Genomic DNA, 23,370 nt, shown 5'->3' on the forward strand with positions numbered 1-23,370 from the left:
GGCTGGTCAACAACCAGGGGTCCCGACTGCCTTGTCTTCTAGCTCAGAGCTCACGCCTTCCCGATGCCCACTCCCTCCTTCTTCCTCGCCAACAGCACCCCAGCTGGGTTTGCAAAGCGAGGTCGGCAGAATAGGGTGCCCACGTTCCAGTCCCCGGAACTTGTCAGGTTATTCGGCCACGGGGATTTAAGGCTGCAGGTGGGATTAAGCTTGCTAATCAGTAGATATTAAAGTAGGGGGATTATCCTGGATTATACCAGTGGGGCCACAGGAGTCACAGAGTCCTTATACGTGGAAGAGGCAGGAGGCAGGAACGGGCCACCAGCCCCGGATGCACGCAGCCTCTAGAAGCTGGAAAAGACGAGGAAGGGCTTCTCCCCTCGAGGCGCCAGAAGGAACACAGCCTGCGGACGCTCTGAGCTCAGCCCAGTGAGGCCGGTGGCAGGCTTCTGACCCCAGAACTGTAAGAAATGCGTGTTATTTTACGTTTGTGGTTATTTGTTCCAGCAGCACCAGGTAACTAACAGAGGCACGCCTCGGAGATACTGCAGGTTCACTACAGACCAGCGCATAAAGCGAGTCACACCCCGCCTTTGGTCTCCTAGTGCCTACAAAGGTTTTTCTTACACTCTAATGTAATCTGTCAACTGTGCAGTAGCATTATGTCTAAAAAATCAATGTCCATACCTTAATTTTAAAATATTGCTAAAAAATGCTAAGTATCGTCTACGCCTCCAGCAAGTCCTTTTGCTGGTAGAGCGTTTGAAATATTGCAAGAATTACCAAAATGTGACACAGCGACCCGAAGTGAGCAAATGGCGCCAACAGGCATCGACACAAACCTTCAACCTGCAAAAAACTCAGTATCTGCGAAGCAACAGAGGGAAGCGCAGTAAATCGAGGTGTGCCTGAACAGGAAGGTCGTGAGCCCAGTTTAAAACTACACACGTCTCTAGACTCCCCCACGGCCAGGGTGGCCCCAAGGCACTGGGTGGGGCTTCCGGAAAAGCCACCGTTTTGCTGATAAAAATGGGACGTGCTGAGGAGGGGCAGGCTTTCTACCTCTCACCAGGCCTTCGTCACCGTCCCTGCCTGGGCCACGGACGGAGGGCTAGAGGTGGACAGCCCCACGCAAGGACAGCGGAGCACAGGAGACAGGAACCCCGCACCCGCAGCCCCTACTCCAGCCCGAGAACCGCCTGCCACCAACTTCCCGTGATGTGAGAAACAGGAGCCAGGCGGGGCCCAGCCTGGACTCTGTGACACAGCCAGACACCATCCAGGTGACACACGGCTCCTGCGGTGATGAGAAGAGATCACCAGGACCTGGCAGCTCTAAGCCCCCGGGGCAGGTTGAGGGGGTGGCCAAGACCTCCTCTGGGGAGTGGCTTCAGCTGGGAAGGGCTCTGGGCCATTCAGACACCAGGCACGGCCGCTAACTAGCAGGGGCCCAGGAAACGCCCCCGCCACTTGGCCCAAACATCACCCCGGGGAGGCGGCTCCAGGCTGGCCCATCGTCGCAAGGTTTAGGCCCTCCGATCCAGTCCCTCCTGAAGAGAAAACATGCAAGCGCCCGCAAGTCCAGGCATGTGCACATATACATATGTGTTTATTGCGTTAAGCCCGTTCCCGTTTTTATAGTCCTCAAGAAAAAGGGTTCAAGAAAGTTTTTCAGTGCTCCATTTTAAAAAGTACAAAATGAACATTACAATGACCGTAATTTGTTAAGATGCTGAACTATATATAAAGTACATACAGAATGCCCATCAAACCTGCCTCCACGGGTAGCGTGGCGCCGGCGGAGGGGTGCAGCAAGGCCACGCCCCCCAGAGGGGACACCGTCCTCACCTTCAAACACCCACACACCACACACTTAATTAACATTTTAAAAAATTTAAACCACTCAAAGTCCCTGAACTGAAGAGATTCTATTAAAACATGAAACCCCCTCGTTCTCCAAAGGGAATTCTGTTTGCTGGGGGCCCCGTCTGGGCACAGGTTCCACCAGGCACTCACTGCCCGGATTCGGTCCATGACACACACACAACAAGAGAGCAGTTGGCCAGGGTCCTGACGATCAGCTGTGGGATGTTGTAAAGTCACACTGGGACAGGTGCTGCGACAGGAGACGTACCACACCAGATGGATAAGCCCCGAAGGACAGTGGCCGGAGCTGGGAGACCGATATAAAGGGAAGTAAGAGATCTGGGCCTGAACAGAGGAAATGGAACCACAGTACAAGGCTGAAGGCCACGTTGCTCCCCAGGGGCGAGCTGTCACCAGGATGCCCGCCAGCCCAGGACGCGGGACCGGGTGTTGGCAACCCCAGCTCCCCCCCGCAAGTATGCAAAGATACACTCTCAGGATCAAGACTGCCACACACACAACCCACACCCTCCTTTCGGCCCCTGAAGGTCAGGATCCCACTGGGACGTGTGGAAGACTCAGGCCCCCACCGGATGGAACCGTGGAACAGAGGACAGCCCCTCCCCAGGCCTGCGGACACTGGGCGCAAACCCCTTTCCAAAGACCATAGGTTTCTCAGTAATTTCTTGAACGTACAAAAGTGACAGTACAGACCTTTGTGGCCGAGAGATGTGCCGGCCAGCCTGGCTCAGAAGCCCTGCAGCTCCGGGATGTCCCGGTACAAGTCCAGGGCCTCGGGGTTCGAGAAGGCCCCGCGGTGCTCCATGGCTTTCCCAGCGATGATCTGCTTCACGGCCACTTCCACTTTCTTGCCGTTGAGGGTGTACTGCCGGGGGAGGGGAGAAAGCAGACAGAAGGAGCATTTAAACCCCAATGGAGGGAACTCCCTCAGCCCTGCTATCTGGACGCACCCAAGCCAAAAGGACCAGCGTGACCTGGGACGCTGCGCGCGAGCAGTTCTTGGCCAGTGCTCAGCAGGTGACCGTCCAGGGTAGCTCCTTAACCCGAGTTTGTCTCCTTGACTGTGAAGAAGGGACTGCAGCCCCCGCACCGAGGCTGCGGGTGCCCTGGTGAGTTAGCGCACATAGCTCTCAGAAGGCATCGCATTTTTATTTTATTACCTATATTTATTTTACTACACTGTGTTATATTAGAAAGACTAGCTTATTTCAGGAGTCGGCTGGCTTCCCGTGACCCCATCCCTGATCTGCTGTTGGAAAGTGAGGTTCGTCCAAGAGCCTCGCCAAGCTTTTGCCAAATTTTCCCCCAGAACCGCTCGTCTGAACAAGACAGGGCACCGCTCTCCTCGGAGTCGGACTCTTTCCAAATGTTCAAAGCTCCCGTTAAAATTTGTAGCACGTGTTTCACCTTTGACCCCAGTGGGTTTTGGCGGCAGTGTCCGTGTTTGGGGACCAGAAAGTTTCTAGAACAAACCAAGCTCTCTAATAAAGCTGCAGGTGCCCTGATCGCTCCTTGCACTGACACTTTTTTTTTTAACCTGAGATGTAATTAAAATTCATTCATTTGAAAAACTCAGTTGACGTGTGAACTAATTAAGGACCTAGGCTCTGGCTTCCAAGGGACTGCCTGTCACTGGGGCGCCATCGGCCCTCTTGCCCTGAAATGCAAGCGTCTCTCGTGTGCTTCTGTGCCACTAAGATTTCCAGTAAAGCCCCAAGAACGGCTCAAGGGAGCTAATAACTTAATCTCCCATCAGCTGACAGAATAAACAAGGCATCTTTTTAGAGGAAGTCCTGCTCCTGTTTCCTGGTGAGAAGGGGAAGGGGGAGGAAGTCCCTTCCGCTCCTCCCTGACCTCCCTGGCCCCCGGGGATAAGCCACACGCCCCCCGGGAGGACGGGCCAGCACCTCAGCCGTACCGGGGAACGAAGATCTGCTGGGGTCAGGGCCGTCGTGCTGGGCCCTCCGGTCTGGCGATGTCTCAGTTGCCCACTCACAGCTCCCCTTGGTGTGTTCAGCCCCAGGTCCATATGGCTGGGCCAGACCCCCACCCCCAGCCCAGCGACACAGGGCGAACCCTCTCCTAAGGGCTTCATTAGTTCAGAACACGAGGGCGCCTGAGAAGTCTCAAGGAGCCCTCCAAATGACTTCCCAGGCCAGGCAGACGGAGGAGGCAGCTGAGCCGGGTGCCCGAGGGTAAGCCGACCAGGGCCAGGCTGAGGATGGGAAGACAGGCCAGGGCCTCTCTCGCTTTCCAACAAATCTCTCCACTGTCCTCCAGAGCAGATGCAGTTTGGGAATCACCAGTTTGGCAGCAAAGGACACAGGTTCGTTCTCAACAAAATAAAGCCAAGGAGACAGTCAAACTCGAGTCCCCAAAACGTTCCAGGTGCAGAGAGAACTGAGCCAGTGAAGGGAGGCCGTAGACCCTCACCAGGACAAGGCAGCAAGTGTCCCTGACTCCAGAAGTCCCCTCTCTCCTCGAGTCACCCACCGAGAGAGACAGAACTCCCAGGCTGCAGACCCTTCCTACGCATAACAGTGAGAAAAAACATGTGGAGGGTATAAAAACCCTGCTTCTAACTGCACCTCGCATACCCACCGCTGCTCGGGGAGCGACCTCAAAAAAGCAGCATCTTCCCCCCTCAGGTAGCCCAGCGAGTGCCCGCTCCCGCCCTCTTCACTGTGAGCAGCCACTCCGCAGGCTTCAGACACAGCCCGGCTCGTCTGCGCACTTAGATTCCTGGGTGTACCTGTGTGCACGCACGCACACGCACACACGCACGCACGGCAGCTTCCTCCCTCGGCGGACACAGGCATTTGTTTTGTAAGCAACGCGAGTTGAAGCTGTGATCCGATCTGGGTGCACCTCCTCCCCCACTTAGAACCCAAGCAGAGCATAAACGGTGGGGTAGCTTTCTGAAGACGTGCCTCTAGATAGATTCAGATCTCCCTTCCGCAGGCAAAGCCTAAAATTACAAAGCAGGAGCAACAGCACCCCAGCGGCTCTTCTAAAAAGTTAAAATTAATTCTCTCATTAATAATTTGAGAACACACTAAAACCACACTGGGGAAAAGCCAGCTGGAGGTGCAAGGCTGGGCCTGCCTACCCTCTGAAGACCGGTATTTAGCAGAAGTTGCAATACATGCAGTTTAGGAAGGGTTAAAAAAAAAAAAAAGACAGCAGAAAAAAAAGGATGGGGTTGCCAGGCAACGCGGACAAACTATATATAAAGCATGAGCAAGCTTCTGGATGAGTGCTTCTAAAGCGTGTGGGCTCCTGGGGAGGTGACAGTGCCCTGGGCACCGCTGCCAGGTGGCCGTACCGGGATGCCCTTGGTCTCCAGGATGAGGCTGGGCACATGCCGAGCGGACAGGCCCAGGCGGATGGCATTGCGGATGCTCTTCACCAGGTCGGGACCAAAGGCGTGGCCGGGAGCCATCTTCAGGAAGAGGACCACCCTCTCCTCCCCGTCCTTGTTGTACTGGGGGACACAGAGGCTGTCCATCACCTCCTCGAATGCTTCCACTGCGGAGACAGGGCAAGGGGCCTCAGTCTCCCGCTGTCCCACCTCGGCTGGCGACTCCTCCCTGGGCCTGGAGGAAGGGAAGGGGAGGCCGGGCCACCAGGCCTGACAGGGACCCCCGTCTCTCCTCCCAGTCCTCCTGGGAAGAGCCCCCAGGCACTGGGGCATCCCTCGGGCAGAGTTGGAGAGCTGCAGCTTGGGCTGGAATGGCTGACAGTCTACAAGGAGCCATCCACAGGCCTTCCTTACTCAACTACAGATCAATTTAAAAATAAAAGGAAAGCAAGTGCCCGTGGTGGGGGCCCCACCGGTGGGAGGAATAAAGGCTGGAATCAGGCAGATCGGCACTTCTCCCTGGCTGCACAGCCCTGGCATGACTCGGAGATTTTGACATTCGTACGAGGCTAACTTCATGGCCTTGGTAGGGCATTTTGAAGGCCCACTGGGGACTCTGCTGTGCAGCTGGAAGGCCCACTGTCTTTGTTTGGTGTCCTGAATGGTGCTATGTGACCTTCAGTAACCACACTACCTCTCTGTGCATCTTTCTTTACCCATAAAGAGTAGACACGATTAAGCAACCCAGCTGAGCTCCCTGTGAGGATGAAACGTAATCTCGCTCTGAGGTTTTATGAGCTACAAACAATGTGGACAAGGCATGTTCTAGAAAGAAGTGCACACTCATACATGTCTATTCTCACACCTGGAGGCAACTGGGCCAGAGTTATGCCAAAAGGTGGGATCTCTGGAAAGCAGGCTCCCCACAGAGACACTCCTCCCCTCCCTCCTGGACGACCTGAGAATGATTCAGGGAGAAGGGGAAACCGCTCACCTATGTTATAGATTTCCGAACTGCCAAACCGCACCCCGTTGGGGTTGAGCGTGCCGTCACTGGAAAAAGAGACGTCATGAATACACAGTAGCTCCCGAGGGAAGCCAATCGCAGGGGCGCCCGGGGGACAGTCACCCCCTTTCCAGGACAACATCATGCCCAGTCATTGGTGGCTCCCTCCCTGGCTCTCTATCCTGACCAGCACCCCTCTTTCTCCCTGTAAACTGAAAGCTGGACACCAAGGGGGCCCCCTCTGTGTGGGAACATCTGTCATCTCCCTGCCCCTCCACCTGTATATACCTGTCCCCCCTCCCAGGTGTGCTGTGCACCCCGGTACCCCCCACTCCCACTCCAAGAAGGGTCGCTGCTACTGTGGATGGACGCCTCCCACACCAACGCCCCTGACCTATTACTTTGGGGTCCGGGAATGTGGATCAGGCGCAGACCCACCCTCGGGAAGCTGATGACGGAATGACACAGGAAGGGCCCCAGACAAGGCACAGTCAGCCTGTCCCGCAGACTGAGCAGACTTGGGGTGCTTCCTGAGTCCTGGGCACCCCCAGATGCCCCGGGAAGGGGGCTCGAGGGAAGAGGAGCCGGCTCCGCAGACCCTCACCTTCGGCCCAGCATGACGATGCCCCCGGTCTGGGGGTTGATTCTGCAGTAGTCGCCTTGCACCCAGACACCTGCAGGGAGGCAGACGTGCTCAGTCACTTCGAGGGGAAGGGTCCCGACCGGTTACCGTGACAGCTGCCCACGGTGGGCATGACAGCAACGTAACTCCTGTCAGCAGACACGGTTGAGGCCCACAAACAGATATGATGGGGGCCTGGGGGCCAGAGTGAACCAGACCCTAGTGGGGTCAACCCTACACATGGCTCTGACATGCGCCAGCCTGCAAGAAACGCCACTCCTGCAGGTGCCAGCAGTGGCCGCGGGGATTCACGGGGGCTGTGCAAACCCCGGCGGCGGGGACGTGAAGGCAGTATCGGGGAGGTCAGCGGGGACTTCGGGGGCGCCCTCTGAGTGGAGACTGGGAAAGCACAAGCCACGCCTCAGGAAGAGAGGGCGGCCCGGGGCGGCTGAGGGAATGTCACACAGAAGGGCCACCAGTCCCTCTGCTCTGAGCTCTGCTTTGTCACTCTGCAAATGCCCTTCTGTATCAGCACACTGTCAGTTTACATTTTCACCTGGCCTAGTTCTGGGGGGTCATGACGCCTGTAAGTCTGCTGCCTGTTACAAAAAGGAAGACCTTGCTTTTCTGTTGTTGTTTCCTTTTATCATCAAGCCATTTCCTATACAGTGTAGGAAACTCTCAGCGCTGGGGCCTGGGGAAACCATCTGGTTCAGCCTGTGTCCACCCTGTCTGTGACCAGCAGCTTCAGATCCTACTATCTGACCTGCCAGTGTTTCTTCGTATTTACTCATACATCCCACATACTTCCAGAAAGAACTGGAGGACACTAACTATAAAAGCAACATGATGGGATTATTTATAGAATCAGAAACTCTGCACGGGGATAAGAAGACTGCTACAATGAGGCAGTGATTGCAGCTCTGAGTTTCCTGGCAGCCAAGGCAAAAATGGAAGTGCAACAGGCCACAAAGTATTTGCTGTCTCCAAGAAGGAATATCAGAGCTTCAAAACTAGACTTTATCAGAAACTAATCCTGAGAGATGTTTATCATGCAAACCCTTGTATACATAACAAAAAGTGACAGAGAAGACAGTTTTCAAAGAGCTGTGTCGCTGAAGATGAAGAGATGTCATTTCTTAGATGGATCCCCAAGATGAGGTTCTAATCCTTTTGACCTCCCTTCCTAAGACAGGAGCCCTGACTCCTCTTCAGAGTCACTTGAGGAACATTTTCTGGACAGATGGATAAACGGATGATCTATTATCCCTTAGTCTGTCTGCACAGCTACACGCTGGAAGGATCCAAGGTGGAGCTTAAATGTGGCAGGTACCCAGTGGAGCCCGGCCACACCCTTGTGTGGGAGGGGCTGTGCCGGCCACAGCGGCTTCCACACGAGATGTCACGTGGGACGTGCAAACACATGAGACCAAGCAGAGAAACGGGAGGGATCTGTGGCCAATTTTACCCCTGACGGTCACCTGCCACTTTCCGATTCTCCACATGTGGTTTATGCAAAATCAAATTACCTTTCTAGAAGACTGGAGAAAGCAAGTCCTCAGTATAAATAACTCTGGAACAGAAGGCTTGCTAAATTATGAATTATATAGCAGCCATAACTCAATGTTGCTTATGAAATAAGATAAGGAGGAGGCAGGAATCGGCACTTTAAATAAAAAGACGTCCCTGCTCTGGGGCAAGACACCACTCAGATGATGAAGGCGAAGGTGGCAGTCTGTGTGAGTGACGGGCTCTAAATCATCCCACCGCCAAGGCGCTCCACCTCCACCCCCTCCGAGAGGCCGGGATGCTGGTGTGTGAGACAGAAGGGACCCAGGCCGACACCTCCTGCACAAGCCACCTTCCCCTGAACGGGCAGGCAAGGCAGCGGCTCGTGCCAGCTCCCAGGAGGCAGCAGGGCTCCGGGCTGAGGGGCTCCGGGCACGGAGGGCAGATAAGAGTAAACTGAACCCAGGTTAGACTTTCGCAAGACGGCTTCCCGCGGAAGGTCACAGGATATTGATCAAAAAGGCCCCGTCACCCCACTGGTGGAAGGAGCTGTGGGCAGCCTGACCGGGCTTGCGCAGGGACGGCTGGGGGGTGGCTGGTGGGGGTGGGCACATCCAGAACTAGCCCCAGGAGGCCCAGCCCTGGGCGAGAGTCCGGACAGCTCCATCTGCTCCCCCGACCTACCTGGGAATTTGGAGAAATAGGCCTTCCGGTACTTGCTGCCATCCTCATCATTCCAGAAGTGCGTGGGCTGGCAGGGGAGCGGCTTGGTGCACACCAGCTCCCCGCTCTCCCCCCAGACTGCCTTTCCTGGAGGGGGGAGGAGTCAAAGATAAACTGAGCACACACCACAGCCACACACCCTGGCTTTCTCTCCCTCTCTCTTTCCTTCTCTTTTAAGCTATTAGCCATGACAGTATTTCGGACACATGCAAAGGGACAGAACTGGTCCCACCCACGTGCCCATCACCCCGACCGGCATCGCCGAAAGCCAGGCTTGCCCTCCCCAAAGGACCTTCCCTCCCAGCACACCCTCCCCATCTCTCCTGAATGCGATGTTGCATTACTCCCTTCGGAGTATGAACACCATGACGACATCCACGTCAGCTTGTGTGTTTCTAAGCTGTGCACAGACGGTACCCCACTGCCCCTTGCGTCCGGCATCTTGCTCTGTTCTCTCAGCAAACATCTGGGTGACTCGTTCACGCTATGACAGGACGCGGGCCTCCGGGCATTCGTGCTGACTGCTGGTAGCTCCCCGCGTGTGATCACAGTCTGCTCTCCCTGAACACGTACACTGACGCTGCTTACAACTCTGTTTTGTGCTACAACTCACATGCTGTGAACACGCTCACATGTAGCCCCTTGCTCAGGCTGGCGGGAACGTCTCCCGGAGTGGAGTTCCTGGATCACAGGTGCCTGGGCACGATCCCCCTTCCTCATTAGCCTCAACTTGCCTCCTAAAAACGCTGCACCGAGTCACTCTTGCTCCCACACGGACACGCCCCATTTCTAGCTCAGGGCACAGCGCCGCTGGCAGAAGCCAACGTGGAAGGGCAGGGGAGCACCCATTCCGATGGCGTGCCCCCCCACCCCAAAGTATGGAGCCGGCTTGTGTCTGCTCACCCAGCACGGTCCACAGGCAGAACAAGGCAGGGACTAGAAAAACTGGCATTCCCACCATCTACCTGCGGAGGCTCCAGACTTTGCAGATTTCCCTCACCTCGGTTAGCTCATTTCATCCCACAATACACTTGAGATAGAAGCCAGACAGATAATCTTATGTGCATCTGAAAGCTGGACAAACAGCCGTCCTCTTGTCGCTGCCAGGAGCACCTCCCTCCCGCCCAGGCCATAGAACGCAGCAGTGACCGGGCCCATGAGAAATGGCTCGGACAAGTGGCAAAATAACAAGGTAAATGTTATTTTGAGCAAATGAGCAATAAATGAGCAAATCACTCTGGCAGCAAATGGAAAACACCCTCTTCTGAAAATGAGAACTGATTTTTTTCAGAACGGTCACTGGCAACGTTTTCCATGAACTGGAGGCAGGAGAGGCCTTCTCTGCACCCCACTGGGTCCCCAGCCCCTAACCACTCTGCTGTCCTCTCCCCCGCTTCCGCCAGTTCACGGGGGTCGGCCTAACCTTCCTATCCGCTCAGTCGGGTGAAACCAAAGGCAGATGCAGCACAAACAGCTGGAGCCCACAAACTTGCACAGTGCACGCACCACACGCCAGGCCCTCTCTGGTGCTGGGGACGCAAACGGGCTTTGCTGATTCACAGCCCATGGCCGCTACAGGCCATGAAACAAAAGCTTGTCCTGAGACCGGCAGAGAGGCCAAGCCCCAGTCCTCCGCCGGGTCTTCACAAGGTCAGGCAGTCAGGCCTCATCAGCACCTCCGAAGCTTGGATGCTGGGGAACCGCCCGCCGGGCGCTCTGAGAGCCCTGCGGGTGTCAAACCAGGCTGGAGGGCCGGCAGTCTGCAAGCAAGAGGGGCGGCCCCTCAGACAGGGTGTTTCTGGAGAACTGTCACCAGGCACAGTGACACATCCAAGTGTGTCCAAGCTGCCACTCACACTGGTCACAGAGAGAGAAAGGGTTTGAGGCTGTCACCTTCCTTGTTCCACACCTCCACGGCCATGCCCAGGTTCCGGGCCTGAATCTCCCCTCTGTACACAGGGATGGAGCAGTTCTGGCCCACGAAGCAGGAGATGATGTCGGTGCCGCCTGCAAGCAACGGCGAAAGGAGATTCAAAATTCAGAAGACTGAGACAAAGCAGTGTTTTTGATTTGAACAATGAAAGGGAAGGACCCCTCTTTCTCCAAATAAACACTGGAAAACTCCCAGACGCCTTTGAGCTTCTCTTCAGGGAGGGGTGGGGGAGGTTATCTGGGAACTGGAGCAAACCTCCCATGTCTGGGTGATTTATTTTTCGACCAGGACTTCCTGCTGAAGGAGAGACCAAATAAATGACCTCTCGTGGTCCCACTGAAATCTGAGACTCGGGCTGAGGGAAATTGGAAGCCTCGCTCTGTTAGGCCTGCCTGCAGGCACTGACGGGTCACGTGCAAAGCCTCTCCGCTCCAGTTTCCATTCACTTAGTTGTTGGAGAAGCAGAAACCCTGAGGCCCCTGGAGTGCGTCTCAAGCAAGAGAGAACGTGCTGGATGGAAACACTCCAGTTTCAGGAAGAGGCTTGAAAGGGAGTCAGACCCCAAATGCCCTCAAGACGGAGAAGCATTAACGCCCAGATCCATCCTGCGACAACTGCCCCTCAAACAGCGGTGGGCAGGGGCCCGCGTGACTGCAGGGTAGAGTGTCCTGGGAGCACAGACATGCATTCAGCCACCTGCACGCAGCTCGGATGGAGACCGCAGCCTGGGGAGACGGGGCGGGGCTGTGGGAGGGGGCACGGGCACACACGGAGCTGCCGGGCTCGGACCTTCCTAGGCTCGGTGATTTGGACACAGTGTCTGTGCTTCCCTTTAGACCTGATCATATACCTAGAAAGACAGCTCTGTGATTTAAAAAGTGTTTTTTCCTTAATCATGCTGTGTATATGAGCGGGGGAGACGTTTGGGGGGGAGCAGGATTCAAGAAAGACCCACATAAAATAGCTTGATGCTTCCAACAACCAGTAGGGCTTGATTCAGACAGAGAGTTGAAGTGTGACGTCCTTCCTGCCTTCTCCTGACACCTCGAGGCACCGGCAGACACGTCCCATGAAAATGGGAGAACTGTGTTCATTTCAGTGACCAGGAAGGTCTGCTCAGCCCCCAGGCCCCGAAAGGGCACAATCGCTGCCCCTGCGACACCAAACGACGCCCAGTGGACAGAGGTGCTGCTTCAGGAGCAGAGCTGGGACAGCGGCAGGGGGACAGGCCGAGACCCTAAGGGACGCAGCTGCCCCGAGATGGGCCAGCCCGGCCTGGGAGACGACCTCCTCCCCACCGGCCACAGCGCCCCCACCCACCAGGAGAAGACCACGGTGGGTGGGGGCGGGGGAGGCAAGAGGCCCCGACTCTGCGGTGCCGGGACCGGGAGGTTCGAAGGCCACTCTGTGCCCCGCGTGTGGGCGGCCTCTGGCCAGTCACTTAGCACATCCAGACCTTGTTCTCTTTCGTAAAGGAAACAGGATCTACCAGAATGAGCTGCTCAGGACTGGAGGTTACAATCGATGTGAGGTGTGTGGGTACCTCCCCCACCCCCAGCAACGGTTCCGTCTTTGCTAACTTGGGGCTGGAGTTCAGTTTCTGGAACACAGCTACCGAGGAAGAGGGACACGGACCCTGCAGACGTGCACACTCCGCTGCGTGCTCACTCAGACAGATTCCAGCTGGCGGACCGGCTGGTGGTCTGTGGGCGAGCACACTCCGGGGCCGCGCCTGGGCCCCGCGTCCGCCGACTCTTCCCGAGCCCTGTCTCCGGTCCCCGGTGCAGGGGCGCGGCGGGGAGCCGTACCCGAGATGGAGCCCAGGAGCACGCTGCTCTTGATGCGCCTGTAGACGTAGTCATAGCTCTGCGCTTTCAGCGGGGAGCCGGTAGACAGGATCGTGTGCAGCGTCTGCAGGCTGTGGGTTTCCGCTAGAGCGAAGAATCACTGGGAGGTCAGAACCAGGCCCGATGCCCTCAGCCCGGCCTGCATGCCGGGCGCAGGTAACAGAGGGGACTTGACTTCCGTGGCCCTGAGACGGGCTCGCTTACCTGGCTTCATGTCTTTCTCTTCGAGCACAGACAGCCACTTGGCACCCGTCCCGAGGATGGTGATGCTGAGGACGGATGAAGGAAAGAAAATGCCAGAAACGCGTCAGGGGTCCTGCCTACTCCAGGCGCCGTGGCTTTCTAAAACCGCGACTCACACCTGACAAGTCTGCATAACCCCAGACACCTCTCTTCTCTGGACTGAACTAATACTTAATATTTAGTTGAGCGCAAGCTCCCACACCTGCGTCTGCTCTGGGGCAGCAGTGACAGGTTTGCAGGGCACCCAGCCCCACTTACAACAACTGTTTGTACGTGAACCCACCATCCTCCCAACTGCAGGATGTCTCCTCCTGGGGGGCCCAAGGAGGCCCCAGAATCAAGACCCCCTCAGATTGTGACCTCACACCTTCACTGTCAGGGACGCGGAGAGCTTTGGTCAGAACGGGGGGCGTCCTTGGAACTCCTGACCCTTTTCTTAAACAAGTGCGTGTTTTCTTAAAACTCAGAAAACAGCAGCTCTTCTCTTTTTGGACAATTAGAACCCATCATCCTTTACGCCCGAGTTTGCACTGAGGACACCACGCGGTGCTGAGTGTAAATCATTGTGTTTTTACAGGGAGACCATCACTTAATGTTCTGCTTCCTTCCGGTGAGGTGGCCCTTGGCAGGTAAGCTCCAGCTCCCTAACTAAAGGACATTTTCTCTGGGGGCTGAGGGAGACCAGACCATCAAGGTCCCTCCCCGCCCCTCTGGGCAGCAAGACCTCATCCCCTCACACCTGGGTGGGGAGAGTCATTCCGGGGCGACAGCTGCGCGCTGACTGATGCTCAGAGGCAGAGACACACAGAACACTGTGTGATTCATGGCAGCTCCCTCTGCCTGGAACACGTGTCCTCCAGACCTAACCGTGAACGCCTGCCCAGTTACCAACCTGGACCCCAGAGTTCTGGCCCTGCCCCTAACCAGAATGTCCCCCTGGCTAGACTGGAGGGTCCAGAAATACACCCCAAACAGAGAGGGAAATCCATCTTTTAAAGCAATCTTGTTTGCGTCTACAAAATCATCACTCAGTTATCACACATGCAAGTCAGTCTGTGGGCTGACCCGATAATAACGAAGATTTCGTCCCTAAGCATAGCATTATCTTAAAAATCAGAGGCCCTGAAACTTCGCTGCAAGGACTCCACCCGCCCTGCCATGTCTGAAGAGTTGCTCCTCCTGCCACAAACCAACAGGATTTGCTGTTAAAGCTCATTTAACTTAGTTTTAGTTCATTTTGGGGAGATGACAGAGCTGGAATGAAGGCAACGAGTCCAGCCTGACCTGCACCCTCTCTTCCCCACGGCGTGAGTGCCCCTCACCTCAGCGCCTGCCAGGCTGCACAGTCGCACCTGCCTCGCTGACCTGGGCAAGCAGGGCCTCCCAGGCGGGCGAGGGGCCAGGTCAGCGGGGCCCCGTGGACCGCCAGGGCCACATCTCAGCTGGCGTCCGGGGCACAGGCTGAGGAGGATGGAAGGCAGGCGCCCAGCACATGCTTATTGCTAAATGGACCCAGACCACGGGGCTGAGAACAGGCTTGCACGTGCACCCTGCACACAATCACATGCATGCACACATACTCACGCTTGTTCACAGACACGCGTGCTCCCACACCCACGTGTGCATACACTCACACACCTACTTTCGGGTACGTATTGTGTGCGCACACACGTGCAAATACACATGCACGCACCTGCACACAGTCACACGCATGCACACATACACTCAGACATGCGTGCTCACTCTTACACGTGCACATGCGTACACACGCTCACACGCAAAGCTGGGTTTCCCTGGGGCCCCTCACCCTTCAGCTGCATCAGCGCTAAGCCCCAGGGACGCCCGCGTTCCTCTCCCTCTTCCTGTAACACCCCAGGCGCACATGTCACCGCGCCTCCGGCCGAGGCCGGCTAACAGGTATTACGGGCAGAGATCGCCAAGCCGTCTAAGTCCCCAGGGATTTGATTAACCTTTCGCTGGAAACAATCTCATTAGGAAATAACCTTCCTTGCTAATGTTGCGAGCCAAATGTCAGGATTTAAATATTACCCAGGCCAAAGTTTTATTTAAAATATTAATGGCCAATGATTTGAGAACATTCGTGGCTCCTTCTTGTTTCCCCACTGTGAACCGGCTCAAATCCAGAATAATTAGGGCATTTCCGAGCGTGGCCAACTTCAGGTCCCAGGAGCCCTGCCGGCTTCCACGTTCTCCTTCCTGGAAACACGATCATTAGGCCAACGGTGACCACCCACCACCGTGGCGAGAACGCATCAGCCCATTATGATTAATTCGTCGGCAAAGAAGGTGCTAATGAAACAGCATCTCCTGACGGTTTCTAATGATGACAATGAGGAGGGGGTGGCGGGAACGGGGCCCCTTCATCCTTCCCCGCGTTCCTAGTCCTCAGGAGGGGCACTGACACCCACTTTAACTGGCCACTGCTTCCGTCCTTAGGATTCCCACCCATCGTTGCCCAGAGAGAACTGTTAACCGGACCACAGGGAGGCGGAGGTACCCTCTGCGGCTCACGCAGGAGGGCGTCTGGGGACGCACCTGGGAGTCTGAGAAGACCCCCGAGATGCTGGGCAGCCCTGAGGGGCTCGCAGAAAGGCAGGTGGGAAGTCCAACATTGCGAATGGCCTCGTGACAGACTTTGCCAGACCCTTGATGAGTTTATGCCCACCGTCCCCTGGACAGGGCTGGACATTCGGCCTGGACCATACTCTTACCCCTGAGGGGATGGGCCCCGAGTGAAATAATGCTCTTATCAGCCCTCAGTCTGCCTCTCTTCCGAGAGTGGGGCATCAAGAGTGGCAGAGCATCCCGGAGACGGCACCCAGATCCTTGCAGCATCTGCTTGGGTCTGAGCCCGGCGTCCTGGGTACCTACCCGATCCGGTCGACCAGGTCCCAGAGCACATTGGGTGTCGGCACCAGAGGGGAGCCATCGTACAAGACCAGGGCCGCCCCCGTGGCGAGAGCAGACACCACCCAGTTCCACATCATCCAGCCGACCTGGAGGGACAGAAGGAGCCCGTGTCAACAGAGCACCGGGCCAGCGCCCTCGGCCCCGTCACTTGGCCTCTCATGCTCCCAGGAAGCCTCCTGACACTGAGGCAGAAGTTGCCTAGAACTGCCCGTTTCAAACGCACAATGCTCTGCCCCAGCAAGTCCACCTGGGTTTATGGTGCGGATGCACACACACGTGTGTGCTCAGACGCGTCAAAGAAGGTTTCCCGCAGGCGCCACCCCACTTTGGACAGAAAGCACAGCCCCCGCAACCTGTAAAGGAGAGCTCGGGACAGGGGAGGGAGACAGCCGGGTGCGGTCGCCTCTGGGCCCTGAAGACGCCAGCCTCTCGCCAAGGACCCGCCGGCTGCATAATGAAATTATCACCACGTGCGACAAGTGCTCAGAAGTGCTCGCAGCCCCACTGACAGTGGCACTCCCATCCGGGCCAGAATTTGTGGGAGATTCTGGACCAAACACAGGTGATGACAGAGCAAAGGAGCAGGAGGAAGGTTCCAGCAGCAATCTCTGTCCAGAGGGCAAAACCACCCCACCCCACCCCAGAGGCAAGGCGGGCCGCGAGGACGCCCACCCCCGAGACTGGGGCAGAAACCCGCCCGTGGGGATGCAGCGGCCACAGGAGGTGGCGCCCAGGTGGCAGCTCAGAACCCCAGACTGGGGCACTCAGGATACAACAGCAGGTCACAACGGAGGGGACGCAGGTGAGAGCCGCCGACCAGCCTCCTCAGCCGCACAGAAACGGCAAAGCGAACCACGGGCCCTGCGAAAACCTCCATTTAGTTCAGCTGCCTTTTTTTTTTTTTTTTTAAGGTTTCACCAGCATAAGGTGAGTTTCTTCTATTAAGGAATTATTTCAGTAGGTAGCTCTGCATCCTATTAAGTGCAGGTGTCCAGGGGGAGGTAGAGCTCAGGGGTAGAGCGTGTGCTTGGCATGCACGAGGTCCTGGGCTCAATCCCCAGTGCCCCTGTTAAAATATAAATACATACATACATTCATACATACATACCTAATTACCACCACCCGCAAAAAATGATGTAAGACACGTTAACAGGAAAAAAAACACATAAATTTTAAAAAATAATAAAATAATAAAACAAATGCCAGTGTCCAGCTGTTAAGGGGGTCAGTGACACAGCACAGGCCTGGCTGGGGCCGGGTGAGGGTGCCGGAGGCTGCTGCTGGCGCCTGGCACACTGCATGGAAAAATCCAACGATCCAATCCTTTGTGGGCAGGATGCTTCCCAGAAAAAGTGCTCTGGACTTTTGAGTCCTTGCACTGTGTACGTCCCCTCGATGCAAAACCCTGGTGTTTTAAATCGCCGTGTCCCAGCGAGGCAGCTGAGCTGGACATCAGTGTAGCTGCTGGGGGTTTTCTGCAATTCAAATCAATACTCCAGCTATGCGCCCGGGGCTGGGCTTCCTGCGTGGGAAAGGCCAGAGCCTGGATGGAGGTGCCCAGCACCGCTGTTCTACATTGTGGGAGAGAAGGAGGGAGAGGGGATCTGGGATCAAGGCCTGCAGCTGAAAGAAGCCTGGATCATCCGGCCCAAGCCCCTGAATTTACAGCTGGGCACACAGGGAGATGAGGCGACCTGGCCCGCTCCTGTGTCTGCATGGGGTCCTGAGAGTCTGGCACCAGGGGCCCAGCCGGGGCCTGGGCAACAACCTCACAGCTTAGGAAGACGTCTCCAGCATCCGCTTCCTGAAAAACTCAGGGCAGAAAGGGAGCTAAACCATCCTCGAGCCTCTTGCTATTTGCAGTCTTGGAAAAAGTCAATTTTGAGTTTTCCTCCCTTGGGATAAACACCACTTTCTTCAACTTGTTAAGTTTTCACCTCTCAGCGTTTAGCAGGGTCACGATTATCTCCAATGCTCTGAACTCAAGCTGTGGTTTGATGATATGCATTCCAGACAAAACATGTCAATGGAGGGCAGGACCACATCCACCTGGGGCAGGACGGTGAGCCTCCCGCTGGCTCCACGGTGTGGGGGCTGCTCTGCACTCACTTCTTCTCCCTGCTACAACCCACTGTCGCACCCAGTGGTCTAAATTTATTATCTGAGAGTTCTGAAGGTCGGACATCCAAAATCAGGTGTCAGCAGGGCTGGGAGTTCCTTCTGGAGGCTGGGGGGGAGACTCTCTCTTGGCCTTTTCTGGCTCTGACGGGCGCCTGCGTTCCTTGGCTCACGGCACCATGGCACTCTGATTCTGTTTCCATCGTCCCATCTCCTTCTCTGCCTCCAACCCTCCTGCCTCCCTCTTATAAGGACCCTTGGGATCTCTTGGGCAACCTGAATAACACAGGACAGCCTCGCCATCTCAGGATCCTTCATGCATCCCATCTGCAAAGCCCCTCCTGCCGTGTAAGTTCAGACAATCAGTTCTGGGACCCGACATGGACATCTTGGGGGCCATTGTCCGACAGCCTTCCAATAAACTCCTTTCCAGCTTGAATCAGTCAAATTCCCTTTTCTATTGCACCGGACTAAGAACCGACTGTCCTCGGGGCATCTCTGGTTAAGTTCCTGGTCCCCTGGTTAAGCGGCAGATTTCAGTCCTGTGACTCTTGTCCCCAACTCCAGAGGCTCGAGAGACTGAATGCTAATTCCCTGGTTGGTCTCCCTGGTTTCTCTAGAATTCCTCGGGGTGCCAGGTCTCCCAGCGGCAACCGAGGTCAACACAGGAGGGCAGGCCAAGTTAAGAGGCGACCTTGGTGCTGAGATTGGAGTGGGCAGCAGCCCGGAGGGAGAGGTGGTCGGAACGAGAGACAGAGAGGGAGAGGGAAGGGCCCGCAGCAGAGGCCGCTGGTGCACGCAGCCTGAGGGCTCAAGCCGTACATCTGGCCAGTGACACGTGCGAGGGGGGAGAGGCAAAGAGAAGAGTAAAGATAAAGCCTCCCCGGCTGGATGAACCAAAGCCTGGCCGTCCCGGGAGGGATGGGGGGGGGGCAGGACTCATCTCACACACGCGCACACTGACCGTGGTGTAGCACAGGATGATGTCACTGCTGGTCATGTCACCGTGAAGAACGTGCTCCTTCAGGTGCTGGATGAGGGTCCCCTGGGGAGAAGCGGGAGACAGGGCGTGAACCGGGCTGCCTCCTCTGAGGGCACAGAGGCACGCCAGCCCAGACTCTCGGTCCCGGGCAGGAGGGAGGAATCTCCGCTTTCTTTCCCAGAGGAAGCAGACCTCTGAGCACCCTCGCCTTGATGGAGCGATGCCCCCGTCCCTCTGCCAGCTGGCCCCTGAGACTCGCCGAGGACCCAGGAGGAAACCCAGACCCACTCCTGCCAGCCTGTGGGCTCGTCTGGGCGCCAGACGACCAAGAGCGCCAGACGACCCCCGCCAACCTCAGGTAGAGAGGAGTGAAGGTGGTGGCGGAGTGGAGAGTCACAGTCAAAGATGAAGGCAAAAGGACGCAGGCTCGGTGCAGCGACACCTGCACCTCCAGACTGGGGCGTTACTGGCCAACTCTGGTCCCTCGCGGTGGACAGGGAAGGCCGGATGACTGAGCGAGACTGTCCCGGGACGCACCGCTGCTGCTGTGTCTGCTGCTCCCTGTGAGCCTCAGATCAAGCCCAGGGACCCCTGGGCCAAGGGGTAGCCCCAACTCCTGCTTTCAGCTCCAACGCCCAATCAGACCCCGCTCTCCCAACCCTCACACATCACCTGCTGTTTCTTATGTTGATGTTTAATGGGCAGTATATTCACTTGGACCAAACTCTAAAGCACATACCAGACAAGCCCCACCCCCTGCAACCAGCAACTGTGTAAGTTTCCTGTGTGTTTCCGGGTATACTTCTTGCCCACCTGCATGTATTTATTTATGCTGGTTGTTCATCTGCACACATTGCCTGCGTGTTGCTTTTTCCATTTAACATACGTTGGAGCTCTTTGTCAGGACACAGAGAGCTCCCCTGGCGGTCTTCTTATAGCTACGTTGTATTCCACTGCCCAGATGCCACTCGTTCCACACGACTCCGTGTCCGTCTGCGCTCACAGGGCGGACAGGAAGCTTCCCGTCCCCAAGCACAAAGCAGAGAGCAGAGCAAGGGGCCCCTGAACCAGCCGTTAAATCTTTCAGCCTCAGTTTTCCCATCTTCACAATGGACCTCACACAAGATCCTGAGGCTGGACCGGGGATGCTGGAGAGGTCCTTCCAAGGCCCCTGGAAAGGCCAGACCACTGCGCTCGGTCTGGCCCACAGATGGGAGCTGCTGGCTGTCTAGGAACTGTAGGGGCTGCAGGCAGGACCCACGTGTTAAAAACCAGCCTCTACAACCTTCGCTGTACCCAAGAGAAGCAAAAAACAAGCCAATGGGAGATGATGCCTCTGCAAGCTTCACAGAAACAATCCCACCCAACAAATTCTCTAACTCAAGAGCGAGATGCCGTTTCCAGAGTCTGTCCTGAACGGCGGCCCCGTCACCAGGCCGGCCAGGAGCAGGAACCGTGGGGGGTGGGGGGTGACAGTGAAACCGCATCTTCGCCCAGATGGCCCGCTTTATGAAGCCTGCCCTATTTATAACCCACACGTGCATTCGCTCAGCACCCTCCCTCTCTCGATGGCACAAAACCACCCTTTGCTTCTCTCTGTATGAACCTTAACGGTTCATGTCAGTAGTTCTTCCCCTGATTTTTAAACATTTGTTACAAGCCTGAATGCTTTCCCTGAGGGTCAGGAAGCGTCAGCAGCAAGGTTTCCTGGGTCTCCAGCAACAAGAGTGATTTAAAACAAGGAAGAGGGAAGCTGCTTTCTGGGCGCTTTCATGGACTTAGAAAAAAAAACCAACCAGCAAACCAGGACCAACCCCCCCCAGTAACCTGGGGGTTAGTGTCAGCAGCCCCACCCCTGCGGCCATCCCCCACGCTGTTCTCAAGTTTCCTCTTGGGAAAGCTCTCAAAAACAGGCAAGACGCTCGGCCCCTTCTCCAGAGATGCAAGAGCCCAGCGGAGCCAGAATTAATATAATTTCTCCTGACTTTTCCACACTCCAAATACCCCAGGCACGATGACATTATGAGCCAACTATATTACATCTAATACATTTTTATGTTCTGCTCCTTAAAAAGTGACATTCACTAGGCAAAAAGCACTCAAAATAAAAGTACAGTTGGACGTTTCAGTTTTTCCTACAATGTCTGTTGTTTTGCTGTACACACCCCACCCTCGTCTGCGAGGTTTCTAAAAATGCTCATCTCTGTGGCTTGTTATCGGGCCTCTGACCAGGCGGACCAGGGCTGCCCTCTCCAGGGAGCCACACCTCAGACTCTGAACACACCCAACTCGATAAAACAGGATATTTGAGCAATAAAACCAACTCACTCCCACCAAGAGGCCACTCGGCCTGGCCAGTGTTACTTCCAGAAATAAAGCCTTCGGCCCCTGACGTCCCCTCCCTCCTGCCACCCTGGGGTCCCTGAGGGGTCACTGCTGTGGATTAACAGGCTCTTTCTTGTGCACCTGGCAGTTAATTCACAACCTGAGATCAGACCTTCCGTGGATCTAAATCCAGGTAATGGCAAAGCCGTGTTAACCCCTTTCCACGTTCTGATGAAAACACTGCCTGAAGAGCTGTAGTGAGGTGTCACAGTGATTCGAGTGCAAATGTCTCCTTTCTAGGGAAGGAGATGTTCTCAAACAACTTCCAGATGTCAAGAACGTCTGTAAAAGCTAACTGAGTTAGAAGAATAAGCAAGAGCTAGGAAGCGGTCTGAGAACGGGAAGCTCCCCCCCCGGATTATCCCCTTCTTCCCAGCGCGGGAAGGAAAGGGTACGACAAGGTCTCACGGAGACACTGCCTGCTCTTCGCCGCCTCCCAACTCGGGAGAAAGTGGGGAACTGGCTGCGGAGGAGGGAGGTGCAGAGCTGCTGGGTGAGACGCGCAGGGCCAGGAGCAGCGCCAGGAGCTGGGCCCCGGGACCGCCCAGGAGAGGTCTGAGCAAGGAGGGGAGCCCAGCCGGGCCGAAGGAAGCGTTCTCCTCAAGTCCGGGAGCAGAGTAAAGGGAGATGACGTCGGACGTGACAGCAGGTACAGAGGAGCACTGAAGCCACCCAGGAAGTGAGCTCGTTAACTGACATTTAAGAACAGAACGGACATGGGGTGCCTCCCGACATGCAGCCCTGAGAAGACATGACATCACTGCTGTGGGGTTCCTGCCCTGAAAGTGTAACCCGGATCCAACCACCAGGAAACACCAGACACACCCACAGAGGGCCGTCCCACAAGACTCTGCAAAACCTCAACGTCAGAACGACCAAGGGGGGCTGAGGAGCTGCCCTGGAGAAAAGCGACATGTACGGTGAGGATGTGCGACCGCCATGCAGCTTCCGGGGGATGTGGCCCGGGAGCAGGTGACGGTGTCGCAGCGACGCCGGCCCTTCCTGACCATGGGGACTGCACCACAGTTTGGCAAGAGAATGTTCTCGTTCTCCAGAGACACGTGCTGAAGTCTGCAGGGGCCAAGGCTCACGATGCCTCCAACTTCCTCTCAAAGGGCTCAGCAAAAACCAAAAATCACAATCACACACACAGAGAAATAAAGGAAAAAGGTTGCTAAGATAATGTTAAAAATCGATGTCAAAAATGTTAAGAGAAAGCTGATGACAGGGCAAGCTGGCTAAAACGCACCACGGAGCTCACCACTCCGTTCTCACAGCTTTTCTGTAGCCTCAAAACTTTTTCAAGAACAAAAGGTTTGAGTCACTAATCCACATGTGCAACATCTAACGCTTAGCCGTCACGCGCTATTTCAGGGGCTTTACTAATGTTGGCCCTTTGATGAAACAAATAGAAAAGTGAAAAGTATCTGAAGCGGGCTGAACAGTGCCCCCCCAGCATCAGGCCGACGCCCCAACACCCAGCACCCGGGAATGTGGCCGTGCTCGGAGATCGGGCCTCGACTGGGGATGAAGTTGAGATGAGGCCACTGGGGTGGGTCCTCATCCGGTGTGACAGGTGTCCTTATAAACAGAGGAGACTGAGGCACCAAAGACGCCAGCGATGTGTGTGCACAGAGGAAAGACCACAGGAGGACGTGGCGAGACGGCGAGGAGGGAGGCTCAGAGGAAACCAGCCCGCCCTCACCCCGACCTGGGACGTCCAGCCTCCAGAACGGGGAGAAGTAAATCTCTGGTGTTCGGGCCCCCCAGCCTGTGCTGTTTTGCTGCGGCCACTGGGCTGACTGAGCGTAGAAAGTCCTTCC

At 56.0% G+C, this 23,370-nt stretch overlaps 1 protein-coding gene across 3 annotated transcripts in view; it reads right to left on the reverse strand.

Annotated features, from left to right (window-relative positions):
• Positions 1-1,580: 1,580 nt before the first annotated feature.
• Positions 1,581-23,370, reverse strand: part of AACS (acetoacetyl-CoA synthetase) — a 42,108-nt gene continuing 20,318 nt past the window's right edge. Inside the window, exons 9-19 of one of the 3 annotated variants that reach the window (XM_032472080.1) lie at positions 19,145-19,225; positions 16,024-16,148; positions 13,093-13,157; positions 12,850-12,972; positions 11,002-11,115; positions 9,070-9,195; positions 6,859-6,928; positions 6,243-6,301; positions 5,213-5,415; positions 2,581-2,752; positions 1,581-2,173 (exon numbers count right to left, since the gene is read on the reverse strand). In XM_032472080.1, coding sequence (XP_032327971.1) covers positions 2,615-2,752; positions 5,213-5,415; positions 6,243-6,301; positions 6,859-6,928; positions 9,070-9,195; positions 11,002-11,115; positions 12,850-12,972; positions 13,093-13,157; positions 16,024-16,148; positions 19,145-19,225 — 1,104 coding nt within the window. In that variant the 3' untranslated portion in view covers positions 1,581-2,173; positions 2,581-2,614. The other 2 variants (XM_032472081.1, XM_032472082.1) reach the window with 2 other exon arrangements.

Source organism: Camelus ferus, chromosome 32 (genome assembly GCF_009834535.1).
Source record: "Camelus ferus isolate YT-003-E chromosome 32, BCGSAC_Cfer_1.0, whole genome shotgun sequence".
NCBI lineage: Eukaryota > Metazoa > Chordata > Mammalia > Artiodactyla > Camelidae > Camelus > Camelus ferus.